We start from the raw sequence: 23,922 nt of genomic DNA, 5'->3' as shown, positions 1-23,922 counted from the left end.
TTAAGTAAAGCTATCCCTGTAACAGGCCGTGGAGGCTCATAGGGTTGTGAGACGTCGAGGCTCCCACATTTTCTAGATAATCGGTTTACAGATGTCGGTGAGGTTAAGTAAAGCTATCCCTGTAACAGGCCGTGGAGGCTCATAGGGTTGTGAGACGTCGAGGCTCCCACATTTTCTAGATAATCGGTTTACAGATGTCGGTGAGGTTAAGTAAAGCTATCCCTGTAACAGGCCGTGGAGGCTCATAGGGTTGTGAGACGTCGAGGCTCCCACATTTTCTAGATAATCGGTTTACAGATGTCGGTGAGGTTAAGTAAAGCTATCCCTGTAACAGGCCGTGGAGGCTCATAGGGTTGTGAGACGTCGAGGCTCCCACATTTTCTAGATAATCGGTTTACAGATGTCGGTGAGGTTAAGTAAAGCTATCCCTGTAACAGGCCGTGGAGGGTCATAGGGTTGTGAGACGTCGAGGCTCCCACATTTTCTAGACAATCGGTTTACAGATGTCGATGAGGTTAAGTAAAGCTATCCCTGTAACAGGCCGTGGAGGCTCATAGGGTTGTGAGACGTCGAGGCTCCCACATTTTCTAGACAATCAGCTCACAGATGGCGGTGAGGTTAAGTAGAGCTATCCCTGTAACAGGTCGTGGAGGCTCATAGGGTTGTGAGACGTCGAGGCTCCCACATTTTCTTGACAGTCGGTTCACAGATGGCGGTGAAGTTGTCAGGCTCGCGCGCCGGCCGCCCTTTACCCCAAGGACGATTCCTGGTAGTGTACTGAATAAGAATTATGCTGCATATGAAGTGTCTTGTTGGATGCTATGCTGCGCAATCTGCTGAATAGGTACATATGTTTCGGAGGAACATGCTGCTTCCATCGCCAGGTTATAAGATAAAGGCAGCACGTTCCTCAGAAGTCTTGTAATGATCTACCAGGCTACACATTGCAGAAGGTGACCGCTGTGAGAACTGCAGTCCCAGAAGGAACACACATGGTCCCATTTGATTCCGAATTTGCATATGTGTAATCACTGCTTATGGTTCAGGCGTGCGCGCGCACTGAACTCTCAGGATGGGGAAGTGGGCGGAAAGAGAAGGGGGTACCGGGTTCTGATCCCGTAATCCCCTAAGCCCAAGCAGTGTGGAACATTATTCAGTTGTCAGTTGTTAGCTTTGCGAGAACAATGGCGTTATTCAATTGTCAGTTGTACGAGAACAATGGCGTAACAATAGTAATTTACACAGCTGCGCATGCTGCAATTTTAGCTGCACTTAATTTTCGCGCGATAGTAGCTCCACCCATGTCATTTGTTGCGCGCGTTGGCGTTGCCGATGTTACCGAAGCGGAAATTAAAATGTATCACAAAGAAGTAAGTTATGATGACGTGAATTAGTTTCAAGTGGCCCAGGGTATTGTCCGGATGAGCTGAAATCCTGAATTCTTTAACAGGGGGAAAAAAGTAAAGTTATCCCTGTAACAGGCCGTGGAGGCCCATACGGTTGTGAGACGTCAAGGCTCCCACATTTTCTAGACAGTCGGCTCACACGTGGCGGTGAGGTTGTCAGCCTTACGCGCCGGCCGCCCTTTACCCCCAAGAATATTCCTGGTAGTCATTTCTGTTAGAGGTTGAGTCGACCCCAGGACCATAGCGCGGCTGGAAGGATTAGGTCGATTAAAAAAAAAGTCAATGACTTCATCGGGAATCGAACCCGTTACCTGCCTACTTGTAATTTATCGTAGTAAACAGTTGAATTTCTACCACCGCAGCACACACAGGCACAGCTGTAGCTCGATTCTCCTTACCGTATATCCGTATCATATTTCGCTTCGCGACTTGCTCTTCTGTCATGAAGAAGGAGGCAGCCCTTTCCTCCGAAACCTAAGTATTATCCACGTGTTTAGACCTGGCCGTTATCAGCAGAATATCCAATGCATTTGGTTGAGTGCTCTAAATGAAATAAGGATTATAGACTGCGTATTTAGCGCCTCAGTTACAATGCGTCACCCTCCCTCCCACACTGTAGCTGCAAACACTACCGCGATGCAGCTTGTCACACTTCCTCCCACGCACAACCCAGAGGCCAGGTCTGGAAGCGCTGTCTGTGCCAATGGCAACCAATCGTGAAACAGGCCAAGGTTCTTCACGGACTGTGGCGCCCCCAGAAGAAGAAAGAACCTTTCTACCAAACTACACGACGTTACATCTCAGAAGAGAGTAATCTTAATGCTGACCGCAGTGAGAAGCTGAGAGTTGTTTAGCTGTTTGTTAAACGACGCTTATGGAACTCGTTAAGTTACTTAACATAGAAAGGAAGGATGATTATGAATGATGAATTCGGCAAGATATCTCAGAGTGTGATAAGGCCTCTGGGCTCAGCATCGAACCGAGCCAGGATTCCTGACAAACTTCGTGGGGAGTTGGTCATCTCGTGAGGTTTGCCGCACCCAGTGTGTGTGGGTAAGGGAAACTGACATCCGGGCACATCTTTCGGAAGTAACCGCCCCCACCCCCGGCCCTCCCAATTATATCTGCATCAGTTCATTCGTAACGAGTCAAGTCAGCGCTGTAAGAAACTTATCTCTTCTTTGTCTTTACGTCAGAGTTCATCTGACAGCAGAACTGGAACTGGTTCTGCGGAGCGCCCCACACTCTGGGAAACATTGCAGCTGCTCTCCTGACAGAGGGTTTCGTGGTTTGTCTCAGTACCTCAATTAGGGCATCACCACCTCCTTCCAAATCCTTTCCTATTCAGCATTCATCCTATCATACGATTGTGTGACCGACACAAAGAACCACACGTTTACGTGCTTCTTAAATAAAACTTTCAGTCATAATATCTACCTGTATTTGTTTTCCAGCAGAATCCTTTTCATCACAACATGGCTTCCATATTGTCACGTGGCGTTCGTAACATCTCTCCTGATAGGTAGATGTTTAGAAACTGAATTCATCTGAGACTTCTGCATCATATTGTTGCCCCTTGCGATCATCGAAGCTTAATAATGTAACCTGTTTTGCCACTGAAAACGCCGTTCTGATTCTTAATTGGTTTATTTAACAACCTGCAAATCTTGGCTACAATTAATTATAACACTGTTACGGGTTTACACACTTTGCAAACCCTACACACAAATCTCTTCACTCTGTCCTCAGTAGTCTACACGTATTCACAGTACAATACGGGAGCTATACCAGTGTCACTGTGTTACACACTCCCAGTACCTTCTCACACTATCGCCTCTAATCACACGTTCCGCTATTCTTTCAGCGTTCACGATTCGCTCGCTGCAACTAAACTCGGCGACTGTTCAAATTCAACTGACACCTTAGGCAGTGCAGTTCTCTTATAAACCCTCAGCCAGAAAACGGAAAGCACCTCGCCGCCACGTCACCGCTGGCGGGGGAGGGGATGTCCTCCATAGCGTAGTGCGTCACACTGCTCCCTCCTTAAGGCTGTTCGTCCCGAATAGCCTAACCGTGCATCCCCGTTCCTTTTTTTTGCAGGCTGTTCTTGCAACGTCTTCTTCATTCTTGTGCGGCTACCCCTCTTGCAGCTACTATCCTCTGTCCGTTACCTCCGCTCCCCTTGTAAGGCAAGCTCGTCTCGAGCGGTTTCCTGTTAACATGCCAGAAGATCCAGTTGTATCACATTCACTCCTTCACTTTCTCCCATCGCACATTCATCGCCGGTGCTTCTAATTTACCGGCTCCTCTTCTGTGCTCTGCTTCTTTTTCGTTTTGGAGGTGGTCGACCCCTCCACATGGTCCAGTCCTTGATCATGTCTTTCTTCGGAAGTTCCTCATGTCGACGTAACAGCACTTGAAGTGTGGTCTGCACTTGCTGACGTCGTCGTTCCTCCTGGTCTTCCCGCCACTTGCTGGTACGAGACTGTGGTGCAGCAGTGCCCACTGCTGGTTTCTCAACGCTGCTATGGGCACCCCGCAATGGTTGAGACTCGTCATAAGGCTGGTTGCAGAGACGGTGTAGACAATTTTGACGGCCAATTCCTTTCTCCGGCATCCGAAGGTTCCCTGGGTAGTTTCCTTCTCGAAGGCATCTCTCCTGCGTCGTGCCACTGTTGCGCGACGGGATACCTTCCTGCAAGTGGCAGCCAACTTCATCCGGGATACACAATCTCCTCGGGTCCAAGATTTCCTGAAGATGTTCCTCCTACGCCATGCCACTGTTGACGGCGGGACACCTTCCTGCTGGTTTTCTTCTACCGCGCCACTTCCACACGGCGGCTCTTCCCTCTGCGGGCTACGGCCAACTTCTTCTGGGGTCCATAATTTTTCTGTGTCGAATTCTTCATTTTTCGCTTGTTTCGGTCCCTACGCCTTTTCTGCTTCGGTTCTCCGACCGGCATTACTTCGGCGTCTTCTACGGGTACGTTCTGCCGCCTCAGGTTTCCTGTCCACTGAGGCCGGCTCTTCTTCTTCTGGGCGTGCCTCCATTTCTCGGCAGGCCGTCGTCACTCCGACCGGTATCACAATGGGAACCTCTTCTTGTGCCGCCGCAGGTTTCGTGTCCACTGAGGCCGGCTTTTATTCTTCTAGATGTTCCTCCATCTCTTGGCAGGGCATCGTCTTTACGCCTCTTTCGGCTTTAAATGCGGACACCATCTCCATGTAGCTGGTTCCCATTTTTCTCGCATGGCGGCCGTCCTTGCTTGTATAGCTTCAGTTCTATGTTGGATTGTCTCATCCAACTCTGACCGCATAGACTGCATTGCGGCCTTCATCTCTTCCTTGTCGGCCGCCGCCTTTTCTTGGTTGGCGTCTAATTTGGCCATTCAATCTTTGTCTTTTTTTCTATTGGCCTCTATTTTGTCCATATCGGCCTTCATCTCTTTCAGCATTTCCTCTTTGTCAGTTTTCCTATCGGCTGGCTGGCCAACAGACGTTCCATCACCTTTTCTATGTCCATAATGTGGCAGTGTAACACTCGTTTCAAAAGTTCGTCCTAACTTAAGGCGTGTTCAAGTTCGTAAAGCAATTCTGACATCAAATGTAACGTGTTTTGCCACTCATGGCGCCGTTCAGATTGTTAATTGGTTTATTTAACAACCTACAGATCGTAACTACAATTACTTATAACACTGTTACGGGTTTACACACTTTACAAACCCTACACACAAATCTCTTCACACTGTCCTCAGTAGTCTACACATATTCACAGTACAATGCGGGAGCTATACCAGGGTCACTGTATTACACACTCCCGATAACTTCTGGCACTATCGGTGTTCTTCACGTCCACGACTCACTCGCTACAACTGAACTCGGCGACTGCTACAATCCGCACTGTGGCACTCCTGATCACACACTGTCTCAAAACAGGTTACAATAATAATAATAATAATAATAATAATGCAACCGGAGTCGCTCAGTATGTATAGTGACGGATTACAGGATGGGCACCCGAAGAAACGGGGTTCGATTTCCGGCAAGAACAAGAAACTGTTCTCTTCTCCACAGCTCCCAGATAGTCCTTTGGGCCCACGACCGTACTGGGGTTCTTTCTTTGGGGATAAAGCGGACTGTTCACGAAGCTAGCCACTCATCTTCTAGTGCTGAGGTTGGGAATGCATGGAGCTGTACCTCTGCTTCAAATCCGTCTTCATGGCGCAGTGGTTGTTTAAGCACACGGAGAATTATATTAAAATAATAACAACAACAAGAACAATGAAATGTAGGAACAGGGGCAGTTCGTTAATTACATCAGCTGCCGCGAGAGTTCGTTCTGCTTGCAGAATAGAGTGTCCTGATTTACACCCAACACGCGCTCAGCCTGCAGATTACGTGTAAGTGAAGCACAACTAGCAGGAAGTGTACGCATGCGTACACCACGGCAGGACACGTCTTCATGTTGCGGATAGAAGAGACGACCTCGAGATATGGAGCGTAGCTACGAATATATTGAATACGCAGTCGCTGACAGCCGACAAGGGGTGCTCATCCAGCTTAGTGTTTGGGCTTGGAGCTAGAACTCCTTCAGTGTAAAAATGAGCTTGTGACGGAATGTCAGAAAGGACCTAGGACATCGACGGATCCTTTGGATAATCGACTTAAGCTAAGGAAAATGGACGCGAGATTTGGTACGTGGAATGTAAGAAGTCTGTATAGGACAGGCTCGCTCATGACAATTGCGAAAGAAATATCAAAGGTCTCTGACACTGAGGGAGGAACATAGACTGAGGGTGTGTGAGAACAGGGTGTTGAGAATATTTGGACCGAAGAGAGATGAAGTGACAGGAGGTTGGAGACACTTGCATAACGAGGAGCTTCATAACTTGTACTCTTCTCCAAGTATAATTAGAATTATCAAGTCAAGGAGGATGAGGTGGGCAGGGCATGGAGCACGAATGGGGAGACGAGGAATGCGTATAGGATTTTGGAGGGAAAAGCCAGAAGGAAAGAGACCACAGGGAAGACCAAGGCGTAGGTGGGTGAACAATATTAAAATGGATCTTAGAAAGGTAGGATGGGGTGGTCTACAATGCATTGGTCTGGTACAGGATAGGGACCAGTGGATGACTCTTGTGAACACGGCAATGAACCTTCGGATTCCATAAAATGCTGGCACATTCTTGAGTAGCTGCACAATTGGCGGCTTCTCAAGGAGGGCTCATCCCCACGGAGTTAGTTAGTTGACAGGTATTTATATCTTGCAGAGGAAATAATTGAAACAGACAAACCAAATAAGATAAACGTACGGATTAGCCGCAGTTTACCCGTCATGCAAAGTCGCAGATGAAGCCCAGAAAGATCTTGATGAAGACTTCAACAAAGTTTCCCCCGTCCATGAATTTCTGTTTAGCATTCGGCTATTCGAAATTTGGAAACAGATATTCATATTGTGATGTGTAGACCCATTTCAAAGTAACAGCTGTGTAAAGAGGCGAGTGTACAACAGCCGTTGCTAGGGAACAGCTTTGTTGACACGTTTCCCCGGAAACGAGAGAACACGCAATGATGGAAGAGACATTTTCTGTGCTGTCCTATACTTGCCGGGACTATACACGTATAACGAGGACCAGGATGTTACATAAGGGCTATGACCGCAAGGATTCAGTTAAAGAAAAAGTTATGGTCGTGAGCCACAAGGGGCTTGGCACCAGGACGAACCTATTGTCGGCAAACTTACTTTAAAAAGGAGCAATAGAGAAGAAACGTGATTGTAAAGCACACACGTGGAGCAGTTGGCAGGCCTGCATTGCGCCACTGAGCTGTTCCCTGAGGTGCAATTCCAGACGCAGGCAATAAAGTAACTGAAAGTCTTATTAATATTAAGCAATGACCGGTATAGAGTGGCAGTGACGTCTCTATTTAAATGGAAAATATTCTTTGTGACCTGGGAGAAGGAAGCCATTTTGTTTTGCAAGGCGCGTCCCCTGATATAGCTCCACACACAGGAAGCAGAAGGAATTCTGAGGGATTTCCATATGCAGATAGAACGAGAGAAGTCTGTTGGAGGCCCCTGTGTACACGGTCACTAACGGATTCTGTCACCGAACGGGTAGATGCTTACTCGCTTCGAAGCTTGGCGGGACAGCGGCTATCCTGACTAAGGTATCTCGTGGGCCGAGCCATAGCTCTATCAGTTAGTCGCTGGCTTCCCACCGCGGCTCGATCCCGGGCCTGGTCAAGTGGGATTTGTGGTGGACAAAGTGGCGCTGGGGCGGGTTTTCTCCGAGTACTTCGGTTTCCCCTGGCAATCTTCATTCCACCAAATTCCCCATCATAATCACCCGGGGCAGGTACAATAGGCCAATCAGTGGCCGCCGTGCCGAGTGGACCCGGTTGGACGCCCCCCCCCCGACAAAGCGAAAAGGTATCTCGTAGGTTTCCTCAGTCCCTAGAGGAAAGTTCCGGGACATCTCCTGGAGTGGGCCACGACCGCTGCTTCAAAATCCTTCCCAATTCATCGCGCATCATCCTACCATTTTATGCTGTTGCAGTTTAGCTACTGACAGCGTCCTAAAATGCTCCACAGAAAGCATTACGTCAGACAAGGCTGCTGTTTGGAGCAATCTCCCTGCGTTGTTATAATGATTTTACAACCGTCCAACCAACCCGACCTCCTGCTTGTACGGCGTTAGCTGAGGCGTGGATGGGTAAGGAGAGGCAGCTCAGCTGGTAAAGGTTTCACTGTCTCAAGGGTCATGCACCATGCGACAAGCCACGGTGATTCATTCATTCATTCATCATTCATCAGTAATCTGTCATTCGACAGGTCCACAGTCTCTTCCAAAACAGTTCCTCCACTTAATGCGATCTAGAGCTTTCTCCTTCAAATGAGAATATCCTCCTCTGTCCCCAAGGTCATCCAGCATCTTCTTACGTCTTCTTCCTCGTCTTCTGGTCACTTCTATCCGCCCCTCTATCTTTCCTTCAATAACTTATTTTAGAAGGCAGTTACTGCGTAAGATATGACCAATCCAATTCGCTGATGGTAAGTGCACTTATTTTCACTTCGCACTTTATACTCTTAACAGTGAGTTACTTAATGCGAAGAAGCGACGAGGCGTAATGGTGTGTTGGCTTTCTCCCGTGCGTCAGTTTAGTCACTACTCGTATTCATTTATTCTAACGAATTTCCGAAGTCGGGATGACTCGTACCAGCGACGCATCACCTCCAAGCAATGGCGTCCGACGCTAACACAAGTCCCTCATTGCCAATTGGCTGGATTCGAACAGAGTTCCTTGCCCCTATCTCGAATGCAGGAATGTCTATAGGTTAAAACCAATTAAAGTCACCTTATCTTATGTAATGCATTTCCACATCCGGAAGCCATAAGCCCCAGGATTTGCTCCGACCGGCTGGACCCCTCTAGACTTGACAGAAATTTCCCTATGCTCAGGTTACCTGCTCCAGACTCAGAAGAATTCCAAGCTCCGCGACATACTCGCTTACTTCAAGCCAAATTAATAAATACACAAATATAGACAGGCGATTAAATATGGCTATACTTTTAGGCGGTTACAACGTTACGGCCAGTATCTGAATGATGCGCCTGTTCTCCGCAGGGCGTGTCCTTAAAACGCTAGAATTATTTAAGCAGATCAGCATCACAGGCTTATCAGCACATATTCCTGCTACTCTGGTAGTGCAAACAAGAATGTTGCAAGTAAAATATTGGCCGTGAAATGGCCTCTTCTCATTCTACCGCACTGCAGTTTTTCAAGTTTCAGGAGAATATGTTTTTTTTCATTGCTAGTGGGGTGGGGCTAAGTCCCTTGTACTGCGGCCACTTCTGGCCTATTGTACCAGCCCCAGATGATAGGTTAGGGTGATTGTGGAGCAGTTGGTGGAATGAAGATTGGCAGGGGAAACCTAAGTACTCGGAGAAAACCTGCCCCAGCGCCACTTTGTCCACCACAAATCCTACTTGACCAGACCCGGGATCGAACCCGGGCCGCCGCGGTGGGAAGCCAGCGACTAACCGCTTGAGCTATGGCGCGGCCTTGAGAATATGGTAAATCACTCCAAACATACAGACCTAACGTGAAAGTTAATTCTGGATCTAAAGTGAAAGAACCGTTAAAATAAACCAAAATTAAAAGTAACTGGACCAAAATTAGCGAATGACGACTTTGCCGAGTTCGCTGCAGTCACACTGAATACTGCAGCTACTCTGTTGCGGATGGACGGACATTACTGTGTTTCGTACCAAAATACTAGCATGACGCAACGTTTCGGAAGTTGGAAAATATTTCCATCCTCAGGTAAATAGGTGGCAAGGCACCTACCCCAAGTGTTTCAGAAAAAGTTTTCGTCCAACCACTGAACCTAAAAGTTTTCATGCCCGTTAATAAGTCCGATGGCGAGGAGATTTATTATCTGTTCTGTTTCCAGGACTGCTTCGTCTGTGCAGTGATGCAATTAGTTTGTACAATCGAATGGCATTTGCTTCCATCGCGGGTCTGGGGCTGGCAGACGTCAGGGTCAGATGGTGGCACTCGGTTGACGGACATGATTAATGGATATTTGTTGTTCTGCGCCTTCAAGTGCGTGGAGCCAAGTTATAATTAAAATCTGAAAGGAAAACACTCGGAACTTCCTTTTCACAACGAAGTTCGGGGCGTCAGCTCCGGGCGCTAAGGAACAACAGAAGTGGAGCTCGAGGACACGCTATCCTTTGATATTAATAGATCAACTCAGCGTTAAATTTGTTTATTTAACAGTGGTACATCAGTGGCAGAGGTTATTAGGTGAGAACAGAGGAGTTTCTGATGCATGACTTACGTTCCACGATGGGCCCACGGGTCTGAGTGTCACCTGGCATAGTTCACATTTCCTTTAGGAACTTGTTGGAGTGAAGGCGTATACGGGAGGTCAGGTAAAGTTGTCCCTCTGCCTATTTAATTAAGCACTGTGTCATGAAGACATATGGAAGAGTCAATAAAACGTGGATCTATATATCCATTGCCCCATACGCCTTCATAGCATAATGCTTAATTAGATAAGCTCAGGGACATTATCTTTTTACGGGAGGATAATATTGTCAAGCGTTTGAGAGTGATCATAGACGGGGTTTGGATTGCTAATCGGATTTATTGGACACTTTCACACACAACTCGTGACTACACTTTACGGATCACTGCACGACACAGACTAGTGTTCTCGGTCACGGTCTTCAGTGCGTTGCTTGGTGGCGGCTTTCAACGACGGACGTTCCTCTGCTCCCGGGCTCACGTCCTCGCAGGCTGGCGGCCAACACACACCAACCTCCTACTCCTCTAAATGCAGTCTCAAGACTCTCTCGTACTGGCAGCTGGACCTCGTTTCATAGCTTCGGGACGGACCGCATGGGAAACACTGCTTCCAACAGCTCTTCTGTTGTTGCGTCGTTCACCTGACGGCTATTGAGCCACTGCCTAGGGACGGAAGTGTTTGCAGAGTCGTTCCCTAGCAACAGATATCTCTGCTAGCTTTCCAATTGTGGATTTCTGCAGGAAAGAGGGTGCGAGTGTGAACTGGAGTCATGTCGCTCAGGATAGGGTAAATTGGCGGGCTCCTGTGAACACGGTAATGAACTTCCTGGTTCCATAAGAGGCGGGAGGATTTCTTGTCCATCCGAGCAACCCAAGGGCTTTGCCCCCCGCGTTCAGCCACTCATTACTCTGGAAGCATATAATCACCGGGACTGGCCGAGCGGGTTGGGCTTGCAGATGCAGTCTTGGTTCCTGTTCCATAGGTGCGAGGTTCGAATCTCGGTCGGGACACCGGATATCTTGTGGGAGGTTTTGTGTGGTTTTCCTCAGTCCCTGCATCTAAGTACCAGGATACTGCCACGCTATTTTATACAAATCCTTTACAGTCCATCATTCATGCTACATGTTGACGCTGTACACAGCGGTCTGCATACTGACAGTGTCGTTACAACCACAGAAAAAAAGAGTAACTGCCACGTAACATGTGTGAGTATAGACGGGGTTTGGTACATGAGGACATTTATTGACCAGTAAAATAAAAAAAAAAGTAAAGCTATCCCTGTACCAGGCCGTGAAGGCCCATAGGGTTGTGAGACGTTGAGGCTCCCACATTATCTAGACAATCGGCTCACAGATGGCGGTAAGGTTGTCAGCCTTACGCGCCGGTCGCGCTTTACTCCCCAGGAAAATTATTTAATTAATTCCTGGTACTCATTTCTGTTAGAGGCTGAGTAAACCCCATGGCCTAGTGAGGCTGGAAGGATTAGGTCAACTGAAAAAAATCCGATGACCTCAACGGGACTTGAACCCGCGACCTTCCGGCTTGTAACATAGCTCCTCAACCACTCTACAGATAACTATAACACTATTGCTGTTTCCACACTTTACAGTTCACTAGAGTATACAGTCTAGTGTTTTCTCATTCTGTTGCTCGACGTTTACTGGTAACGGTTCCAACAATTGCTATTCCTCTGCCTCCATGCTCAAGTCCCCTCTTCACAAACTCCCATACAGAACTGACTGGGTCCCCCAATTATCTTCAAGATAACCCCTCGGCACGGACCACGTAGAAACATCCCGTTTCCAACTGTACCTTTGTTGTTGCGCATAGATTCAGTTCTGCGGGAACGGCCCATTGTATATCCGCCCATATCGCGGTGGTTGCATAGCAACGCCTCCACACGCTACAGTACTGATGCTGCGAAAACACGTAACACTGTATGTATTTGCTATATGTTTATTAATTGACGTTCTATCAACACTGAAGGTTTTCAGTGGTGAGGATGAACTTTATAAGTTAATCATAAGCCCTTCAAATCACAGTGACAAATTTGTCCCTGTGCTTAATTAATTAAACATTATACCATGCAGATATATGGGGGAGTGGAGGTATAACTCCACCATTGTTGACCTCAGCACCATATGAGTAGTCAGTTTCATGCCCCTGCCGCTTTATCCTCTGGGAAAGAGCTCCTCTATACCGTTGAATAAACGGCATTACTCTATTGATCTTTTTAATAAAGATGGAATGTGTGTTCTGTGAGGTGGGAACTGGATTTTTACATTAACAGATGGACCTGAAGGGTCAGAGGGTCAGAAGGCGTTGCGGTTGTCTCATTGTCAGAGCTGTCCGAGCTGTCCGAGCTCTGGTCACCGAACGTGGATCGGAAGCGAGCAGTTGAGGTCTACATCTCTCTCTTTGTGTGTAATAACTGAGGTGCACCACGAAAAACATTATGATTTGCCGCCCTACTTTCGATTCTGGGATTCCCGAAAACAGCGCTTGCGCACTAGCTCGTATGACGCCAAAGTGCAGACTCCGTATTGCGCTGCCTTATGCAGGAACTGTAGGAACTTGGCGCCTCCTAAAACAACTGACTGTCGTCATATAAGTTAAGTACTGACGTTTCGGAGCAGCAGGGGTCACATTTGAAAAGTTATATTGCCTTTTCATATGTGATGTCGTGAAGTGTGGTACCAGCGTTTCGGAGTAAGTTGCTGCTTCTGTCTTCAGGGGAAATATTTTGGAATATGGCTCTTGCCGCCAATAAACGAGTTGATTAACGTCAATGTTGTAAAATCCCTGCATGAGGATAAACCCTGAAGATGGACGCAGCAGGTTCTTCCGAAACATTTGTATCTCTGTGTCAAATTACAGGAACATACGAGTACATCGTTCCGAGAACCTCAGATCTCATGAATACTCCCAACAGCAGTGTGCGTGTTGTCGTGTTATAGACTTTGCACTTCAAATAAGCAATCCAAATAAGTTGCGGCTTAATTTTAAGTTTCTAAGCAAATTTTCTGCCTCCCCTACCCCCCGGATGACTGAGGGGACAAGATTCAAATCCCGACATGAACGTAAGTTTTTATTTGGCCGCGAAGTCCACCCATTTCTGACATCAGGGCAGCCGCCTCTCTCCGCGAACTCCATACGCCTTCTTGTCGCGTTCCTCAGGCAGACGGCCAACTTCGGGCAACCCTTGGCATGAGTCATGTAGGATATCCTGCATGTCAAATAACAAATACTGGACAGCATGTGCGTGATGATGTTTAGCCTTGGGACAGTGTATATGTTCCGACGTTATGGAACTAAAATCAAACGAACTACAGGGGGTGAACAAAATAATGGAAACATTAGGAGACAGGCGTAGAATTTGTGTTGGCTGCATTGAAAAAGCTTCACTTGGCGACACTGAACGTTTTTCTTCCGTTTGTTTGCACTGTAGTGCTCGTGTAAGTGTAGCGGTTTTATTGAGTGACAGTCCGTGTGAAAGAATCGGAAAATGGGAGATTTGGCACATTTTGAAAGAGGACAGATCGTGGGTGCGCGTTTATCTGGAGCATCCGTGACAGAAACTGCCACACTGTTACGTGTATCGCGAGCGACAGTTTCTAAGGTTATGTCGGCATCACGAATCATAGAAAGACAACATCAGCGAAGAGGAACAGTGGGCGAAAACCAACACTGACAGAAAGAGATCGTTGTAAATTGAGATGGATTGTTTCGAAAGATCACAGAATTACTGTAGCAGAAATGTCAGCAGAACTGAATATTCATCTTGAAGACCTTGTTTCCACAATCTATCCGACGTGAGCTTCACAAATCCAACATCCACGGTAGAGGTACAGTTGCTAAACCTCTGTCACTGCAAGTAATGCTCAGACGCGTAAACGATGGTGTCACGAACTTAAAACCTGGACATCAGACACCGGAAAGGCACGCGTGATGTGGTCAGATGAGTCATCCTTCACGCTGCTCCCTACCTCAGGAAGAGTTTACGTTTGGAGAACACCAAGGAAGCCTACAGTCCGGAATGTCTGGTTCCAACAGTGAAACATGAGGAGGTTCTGTGATGGTTTGGGCAGCAATATCGTGGTACAGCATTCTGTTGGTCTCGTTATCCTTCATGGCCAAGTTACTGCTGTGGAGTATGTGGACAGGTTGGGTAATCAGGTGCACCCCATGGTCAAGACGTTATTTCCGAACAACGATGCAGTTTTCCAAGACGACACTGCCCCCATTCACACAGCTGGAACTAAAAATGAACTTCAGAATCTTCCTTGTCCAACACAGTCACCAGATTTGAACATCATTGAACCACTGTGGTCAGTTTTGGAGACTAGAATGGGGAACATATTCCCACCTTCAACGTCTCTAAAGCAACTTGAAGATGTTCTTCAAGAAGAATGGTATAAAATTTCACTAGAGAATTTTCAAAACTTGTACGTCTCCATCCCAAGAAGGATTGTGGCTGTGTTGAAGGCAAAAGGTGGCCCAACAACAAGTTAATAAGGAAATGTGTACAGTATGTGTAGTGTTTCCAGTGTTTTGTCCAACCCCTGGATATTACTGCGAGAGTTTTCGTTTTAGTTGCTCTACGTTTCCTGTGTGCTAACCGTTTGAGCCGGGTCTGCTATCTGCTATAAACCAACATGTGTGCAGACATCATTACCAATTTAAATACTCGCTGTATTTCTGTTTTCTGGGAGACGCTGCCGCTTATGTATGTCAGTGCAGCAAACACAAATCCCTTCTATCCCTGGCTGTGATACATCGCTCTGATTCCGGCCGTGTTTGGGAGACCTGATGCTCTTCTGACGTAAAGTAACGTTGACACCAGCAAAACACTACGACATATGTGGGCGCCAGTTGTACTCCGGGTTCGGCTTCAGAGTATTGACGAGGGAGCAACAGGAATATCCGTAATCATCTAGGTTCGCATGCAGGAGATCCTTGGTATGAATCTCGACCGGGACACTGACTATCCTGAAGGCCGCGGGTTCGATTTCCGATGAGGTCACGTATTTTTCAATTGACCTAATCCTTCCAGCCGCACTATGGCCCTAGGGGTCGACTCAACTCTAACAGAAATGGGTACTAGGAAACTTCCAGGAGATAAAGGGCGGTTGGACGGCGCATAAGGCTGACAACCTCACCGCCATTTGTGAGCCGATTGTCTAGAAAATGTGGGAGCCTCGACGTTCCACAAGCCAGTGAACCTGATATAGGGCTATACGTATTTATGTTTTTACCCTCCTATATCTGAGTCCCCTTCGTTCTGTTTTGTGGAACAGTTTGCAACACTGCCAGCAGCGACAGGTGACAGATGAATTGCAGAGGATTTGGAAGGAAACGGCAGTGGCCCAGTTGAGGTAGTATAAAAAAGCTGTCGCTGTAACAGGCCGTGAAGGCCCATAGGGTTGTGAGACGTCGAGGCTCCCACATTTTCTAAACAATCGGCTCATAGATGGCGGTGAGGTTGGCAGCCTTACACACCGGTCGCCCTGTACCCCCAAGAATATTCCTGGTACTCATTTCGGTTAGAGACTGAGCCGATCCCAGGGCCATAGTGCGGCTGGAAGGATTAGGCGAATAGAGAAATGCAGTGACCTCATCGGGAATCGAAACCACGACCTTTCGCGTGCCACCCTGAGTGATAAGGCCAAAATAAAGGAGAATTTTATCTATGTTCCATGATGGTCGAAGTGGAAACCTCAGGGGGAGAAATAGATAAGCTTATCTAGCGGGTTGGTATCGCGGCAACATCCTAGGTTTATATTCGGTAGGTTCTCCGTTCGTATCTCGGCCGGGACGCTGGCTATCCTGACTAAGGTTTCTCGTGGATTTCCTTACCCGCTCCAGGGAAGTGTTGGGATAATGCCACGGATAGGTCACGACGTGTCCTTCCAAATTCTTTGCAATTTATTATTCGCAAACCATCTAACGCTATAGAGTCTGAGCTAGTCAACAGGACAGTGACCGTCGTGGTTTCTGCGGGTTAGAAGAATAATGTATATTTTCTTCATAAGTAATCGTGTCATTATGATGTCTTATATCTGAGTTCACATGCCTAAATGCATACATTTTGGTCTCTTTAAATTTATTTATTTAAGTATATGTCATATTATTTCTCGACATTTTCATGTCCCCTTTCGCCTTGTTGGTTTCTCTGGTGCTCTGTGCCTTATCATATATCCCGTGGTTTCTTGGCATGTTAACGGACGCCGATCAACATGTTCCGCACTGGCTCATTGGTTTAGGTGTTCACTTCGTTATATGCATCTGTGGCTGGAAGCTGAAGGCATTTATCCAGTTCACGAGTTGAGAAATCTGCATGCATGAAGATAACATTTGTTGTTCCGGGATATTTAGCGGTCATCCTTGGTAATCCGTTTTGTATCATTTGGAGTTTTCCAGTTTTGGATTTGTGTTTACAGTCCCACAGTTCGCGACCACAGCAGACTGTTGGTCTAATGCATGTCCCGTACACTTGCAGTTTGATGACTTGTAAGGAGGTGCTGTGGTACCCGAGAGCTCTAATATTCTTGATAATATCTTGTGGACTTTAAGCCTGAAGTTCATCTAAATTATTTTTTAAAAAATCAGCTCATACCTCTCAGAAAATACATTGTTTCTCATCGCAAAGACCAACCATTTAACGCTGCTTAAGGAAATAATCGCTGTTTATTGTGAGAATCATATGGAACACATAAATACACTGTGTGGGCAGAATTCAGAGTTCAGTGCGTACCTCACAGGAAACACAATACGTCTCCACTACAAAGCCCAACCGGTTAATGCAGTTTAGGGAAATAATCGCTGTTTATTGTGAGAACCATACGGAACACATAAATACACAGTGTGGGGAGAATGCAGAGTTCAGTGCGTACCTCACAGGAAACACACTGCGTCTCCGCTACAAAGCCCAACCGGTTAATACTGTTTAGGGAAACAGTCGATGTTTATTGTGAGAACCATACGGAACACATAAATACACAGTGTGGGGAGAATGCAGAGTTCAGTGCGTACCTCACAGGAAACACAATACGTCTCCACTACAAAGCCCAACCGGTTAATGTTGTTTAGGGAAACAGTCGCTGTTTGGATAAAATCTGTTTAAAGCAAGTGGTACATACAATAAACATTGTTCAACAAAGTAATTTTTTTCCGTTTCACTTCGGTTTACTAGATCTTACACATACGGTAGGACTCCTTGGGAGAGTGATCAGCTCGTCGCAAGGCCTCTACCTGTAGACAAACACAGAAAAACGCACACAAACATCCATGCCCTGAGTGGGATTCGAACCCACGATCCCGGCTTCCGAGCGAGCGCAGACAGTGCATGCCTTAGACCGCTCGGCTACCGTGACCGGCTCATCAAAGTAATAGTGTGCATTAATAATACAAAATGTAGGGGTGGCCCTAAGCACTGCTTGTCTACTGAACCTTGTGACAAAAGTTGTACAGGGACTTTGAAATTGCAGATTGTTTGGGATCAATATCTTGTCCAGTGACCGGACATATCAGGAACGTTGAAGCTTTTGCTCTGTTGCGGTTTTGCTGCGTATCACTGACTCAGTAAGCAGTCTAACAGATTTCGTCTTCCATAGTTTCCCAGCTACATGCAGTTATTCAAACAACAAGTAAGGCTTTTCTACTTTAGTGCCCACTAGAAAGAATGATATACAAGAAAGTCAGTGAATAGGTCACAGATGGATACAAAATGTGAAACATGTGATATTCGAAACTGGGAAATCATTTATTTCCCGACAAGGCCTCCGCCAACATCGGTACACTTGTCCTGTCGCTTTATCAGTGCGTCGAAACCTGCAGCATAGAAGTGTTTTGACTGTTGTCTCAGTCATTTCCGCGCCTGCGTTTCATCATCTTCGTCATTAGCGAAACGTTTGAATTGAGTCCTTTTACCCACAAAAAACGCACAACAGAACACTGCTGTTCCTTAGTACCCTCCTCAAGCACGGTCGCCATTTTGACTACTGAAATCAGCCTCTGAAGATGAGCATGCGTGTCTGCTAACTAGACTATCATGAAGCTGGACTACGCTGCTACCTAGTGATACACATAGAATCCGTTTCATATACATTACAGCTGTTTTACTTCCATCTGTGGCCTATTTACTGACCCCCCCCCCACCTAAATATGTTTCTTCTCTTTTGTGCTTGCAGGTTACGGGAACCTCGCCCCGAAAACGCCAGAGGGCAAAGTGGTGACTATGTTGTACGCCCTCGTTGGGGTTCCCCTCATGCTTCTCTGTCTGTCCAACCTCGGCACGGTACTGGCTGGAACGTTTCAGTTTGCGTACTCCCACGCGTGCTGCTACGCATGCGCGAAGAACCAACACCAGCGGCAGAAACTGACAGAAGTTGAGCACAACCAGCATTGCCAACATCAATGCAAGAGTGTGAACCAAGGTCCCCAGTTCATTAACACTTACGAGAAGGCCAAAACTGTCTCAGAGCTCCCAAAGAAGGTGGCCCCTCCTGTAGTTCCATCTGTCCACATTTCGGTTGTTGGTCGGGGTCCCAGAATACAGAACCGACCTCGAGCCACCGCAAGACCCCTGACTCCTGAGGTCCGTAAGATCCTGACAGAATGCGCGGAGTATTCACTGGCTCAGGCGTCAGACCCTGCAGCTGCTAAACTTCTGCAGGAGCTGCAGCAACAGGATCCGGAAGTGGGGAATGTCAATGGAACAGATGATGTTGCAGAGAAAGAAGAGGAAGATGATGAAGAAGAGGAGGAGGAGGACGATGATGATGAAGAGGAGGAGGAAGAAGATCTCGAAGATGGGGAACACGAGCGAAGGTGGTATGATAAGTTGTTCTTCATAACCAACAAAATGGTAGGATAGAGAGCAGTGGTGGGGTCTTTTGAACATGGTAATGAACCTTTTGGTTCCATAAAAGGCAGGACATTTCTTGAGTTATTCAGAGACAGTCAAGTTCTCTCTGCCCTGGGGTCAGCTGAATTAGTATTTTAGTTTCTCTAGAAAGGTCAATATATTTTCACGTGCCCGGGGTTCCGTGACTGATAATATGGGGTTCTAGATTGAATGATTGTATTTATTGACGCCTTCTTTACAATCACAACCAATTACAACAGTTCACACCATGATTGCCTAAGACTTGACCCATTCTGACTGGATTACGAGTGTCTTCTCTTCCACTAAGACTGACTTAGTTCTGATTTACGAATCGGTCACTTCTTCAGCTTCCGTTGTCCGCTGGTTAACACTCCACAGCTGAACACTGAACTCTTCTCCTACGACTCAGTGACTGAACTAACGAACTCACTCTCCTGAACTGAACTGCTGACTGACTCTCATTACAATTGCATGTCCCCATTTTATAACTTCGAGGGGAACCGAGTAAAGATCATCATCTCAAAGTGTTCCTCTGTTCTCTGTTTATCCGTTGCTATGAAATGTATGTTAATTCCATGACAACGCTTTGATTTGTACAAACGTATTCGTTGTGGATACGCACTTTAGCGAGCCGTTGTCTAGCAATGGAGTATTCCGGCATTCAGGCATGTCACAATATTAACAAAGATTGTTATATATGGCCAAGAGTGTGAATTTTACCTCGACAATTTATAATCCTTTCATCATATTTCTCAGCCTGCGGACAGCTGGCATCTTGACCAGGTACATTTAAAATAACCTATGTGTACGGCCAGGAGATGTGAGTTCTATCCGTGTCAGCAGACCAACAGCCTGGCCTAAGTAACGTCAGCCCACGTAAGGCACAAATAGTTATACAGTTATTGATTCTGTTGCAGTGCTACAGCCCAAGACACTCCATCACGCGTGCCTCTCATCTGGCGGTCCCCAGGTGACCAACATCGGCCCCCAACGCCACCACCCCGCTGCCCAGAACTTGACAGCAGTTCTACGACACCGGAAGGTGCCAGGGTACCTGTATCCCTCGTCCTCCTCGTCCTGGCTGGCTACATATGCCTTGGGGCCACAGTGTTCGCGGCCTGGGAAGAGTGGAGCTTCCTGGATGGAGCCTACTTTTGCTTCATCACCCTCTCCACCATTGGTTTTGGAGATCTGGTTCCTGGCAAGTCGTTCCAGAGAGCCGACACACAGAACGGACAACTCCAGCTGGTGGCCTGTTGTGCTTACCTGCTTCTGGGCCTTGTTCTTATCGCCATGTCTTTCACTTTGGTTCAAGAAGAAGTGTTAGCTAAGTGCAGACAGATAGCGCTTTCCATAGGTATTCTCAAACGCACCGACCCTCGCTGAACAAATGTGAACCAACACACAACAATGAATTGTAATACCCTGTCCTGTGACATTTTACTTTTGTGTCAGTGTATGGACCCCACATATCTGGGACTTCCTGTCCTTATTTCAGCGCGTTTTGTTGACAGTGGCTTCTCTGCTGCTGTACAGTTCGTTGCTTGAACCATCCGCCTCTGATAGTGTTCAGGAAGTATAAAAATGTTTTGTATATAAGGGACTGGTCCTTGCGAGTCAGGTCTTGTGGCAAGGACACAAGTTCATAAGGCGACTAAGATCTGTCCTAAAAATTACTTTTTGACACACACAATGTGATAATATTACGAACAATTATAGAGAGTAGTTGCATCATTATGTTGTACTATGGGAGAGATCTATGTATTAGGGCCATAGGCTAATATTTCTGTCAGTCAACATGTTAAAGTTGCAGTTTCAAACTCCCATATCTCCTACTAGTTGTTTCTGTGCCTAATGAAACCGGTAAGTCAGCAGCTGTTCGAATAAATGGTATTGGGCGGTACACTACGTGTTGAGCTTCAGCTACTGGCAACAGATACACTGAGTTGAGATGTTGAGAGGTGCGGAAAACGCAATTGCACTAAGAAAGGGCACCACCACGGAAGGCAGCATGTGTCCACGGATCCCTATGTATTGCGTCCAGGCAGGCAATGTGTTGCAACAGCAGGACCCACTGCACTGACAACATAACCAGTTCCAATTATAACAGTGCTTGTGATGGCTACACTCACCCAGCAGCAGATCATGAGGCACCAGGGATCACCAGAAATGGAGGATTTCTCATCATCGCAGGAGCAGTCAACAAGTGAGCTCAGCGTGGTCACCACGCCTTGTTTGGACCCACAATTTCAGGTCACTAACTTGTATATCCGTAATGTAACGTCATCTGTAGGCTTTCCTTTGTTTAGCTGTGCATGTAGCAACTGATGTGTACAAGTTTTTGTTTTATATTTCAGGAGAAGCAGAACTGAAGCCACCGAGCCGAAAGCTGCTTGAGATTGTGACAGTTGCTCAGCTTGTCGAATTCCTCAACTTTTAAGTATTGATGAATGGATGGATTGATCAGTGCTTATTTAATGATGCTTGAGGCTAAATTGCTAGAAAGTTAGATGTTCAAATGCATGTAATGTGTTTCAGCAAATAAATAATTTGATAACTATATAAGAGTGGCATTTAAATTGAGCATGCGTTTCTTACACAATGTTAATGATGTGCTGGGTGCTGACGCGCATGCAGAGTCAACAAGAAATCATGGTATGCAATAATTGTAACATACTTTTTTAACTCTTAACAAGGAGTTCTTGAAATAACTAATCGCCTGCTTTTCTTTGATACGTCACGGATCGCATATAAAACGACGCGTCCAACAATACTGTTGTTACTTGTGCATTCGTTTCCATTGGGACGTGTTCATCTAGCCGTTCCCTAGTAACAATAGGGGAGAATACACACAGAAACACCTTTGATATGACGCGGGCGGTATAGAAAACGACACGTCCAAAAATTCTTCTATTGTTGAGGGCGTATTCGTTACCGCGGGAATGTGTTTACCGAGCCGTTGCCTGGTAACGATAGAGAAGAATACACAAACAGCAAAGTCATCTCATAACGCCTAGATCTCTTTTTCTTCAAACTACGGAAAGTGGGCTAAAAGCGACAATTTATGATGAACAGTGTCAAAATTTTCAGGATTAGCCTTGTTACTTATGACACCATGTAGCAGACTACATGGTGTCAGAGGACGTTTCGGAGGAATCCACTACCTCCAGGGAAGACAAGACTGGGACACTGATAGGAAAAACTTACCCATTCCTATTTATTGCCCCATTTTGCCGACTGACTCGGTGTGCAGTGCAGTAGAGCTCCTGCCCCAATAGCCCATCAAACTGTAAATAATATTGACAGTGCCGTCCCTTGAGAGCTGCTTCCTTGTGAGGGTGTCTGAATTCAATTTAGTACCAAATTAAGCTTGTGGGAACAGTAAGCGGTAATTAATATTAATATATTCATCTCTTCTGCCTTTCTTCCCCATATTTTACGTAAGAATATGAATAATTATATAAGAATATTTTAACGAAGTTTGAAAATCTGCGTTACAGGCAGCCGCCCGAAAGTAAATTACAACTTTAAACGAGGGAGAAGCCGAACTCATATGGGTTGCTGCTGGCTTCAGGAATATTCCTGCAAGACAGAATCGCTTGGAGGGGAAATCTTCACTTATTACATTGGTTCACATGAGCACTGTAATTCTACCTCAGATTCCTCCGGAAATTACGTAATGAAAGTTATACGTGCACAGTAAACCCTCACTACTCCAGTTAACAGTTAATCCGGATGTCGGATATTCCGGTTCAAAATCTGATAAATGAAAAATGCTGTTCATAGTTGAGTACACAGTTTAAGAGGCACGTGGCATTTAGGAAGGCAGATGAGTCACTTGAAGAAAGCAGTCTTTTGGGATTTGGCACCGTGTATATGTGGTGTTAACCGACGTTTCTGAGGAACGTATCGCCTCCATCTTCAGGGTAGAAGAAAAAATATAAGAAATCTGCAAGCGAAGAGACCGTGAGAACCGGTAAAAGCAGACTGGTCTGCTAACGTCGATTAACACCACATATACACGGTACCAAATCCCAAAAGACTGCTTTCTTCATAGTCACCGCCGTGAAAGCCTCAAATCTTACACAGATGAGTCACTTGTCTGTTCAGACAAAACTTGACAGTTTCTTCAAACCTGCATCATTACGTTCAGGAACAAGTACATCTTCTGAGTCTTCTATCGGTGTGTAAATGTATTGTCTTTCTGTGGTTTTAATTAAGGCTCTACAGTGATAAATTTTGTTTTCATCAAAACTACTTACGTCAATACATTTCCATTTGCTTCACTAATCCGGATTATCGCTTAATCTGGATAACCTTTCCTCCCCAAATTAATCCGGATTAGCTAGGGTTTACTGTACTAATATCATGGAGCAGAGTCTTTTATGTGAAGCTATTAGTTACTTAGCGGCTTAACAAATCTCTTCACCAGATTACACGGCATCGCATCCAGGAAGACAACAATCTCCATATGCAACATAGTTATGATTCCGTACACTACCAGGAATCTTCCTCGGGGTAAAGGGCGGCAGGCGCGTGAGCCTGACAACCTCACAGCCATCTATGAGCCGACTGTCTAGAGAAATGTGCGAGCCTTGACGTCTGTTACAGGGATAGCTTTACCCTTTGTACTTGTTCCTATTCTCACTCCATATTTACGTAAGTGTTTTTAACGTCATCTTACCAATGTGCCGAGCGAGACGAAAGAAATAGTTTCTGACTTCAGGAAGAATTAAGAGGAGACTGAACTCGGGTAATGCTTGCTACCATTCAGTCCAGAACCTTTTGTCTTCTCGTCTGCTGTCTAGAAACTT

General features: G+C 46.3%; 1 protein-coding gene across 1 annotated transcript; it reads left to right on the top strand.

The window, feature by feature from the left end:
• Positions 1-17,815: 17,815 nt before the first annotated feature.
• On the top strand, positions 17,816-21,640 carry LOC111875265 (the record flags this gene model as incomplete). The annotated part of the gene is made up of 4 exons (XM_023871355.2): positions 17,816-17,867; positions 18,411-19,053; positions 20,026-21,361; positions 21,466-21,640. Coding segments are annotated over 3 exons (1,164 nt in total), but the record flags the coding sequence as incomplete, so codon positions are not given.
• Positions 21,641-23,922: the final 2,282 nt, after the last annotated feature.

Source organism: Cryptotermes secundus, unplaced genomic scaffold (genome assembly GCF_002891405.2).
Source record: "Cryptotermes secundus unplaced genomic scaffold, Csec_1.0 scaffold526, whole genome shotgun sequence".
Lineage (NCBI taxonomy): Eukaryota > Metazoa > Arthropoda > Insecta > Blattodea > Kalotermitidae > Cryptotermes > Cryptotermes secundus.
This window is presented reverse-complemented; position numbering and strand designations above follow the sequence as displayed.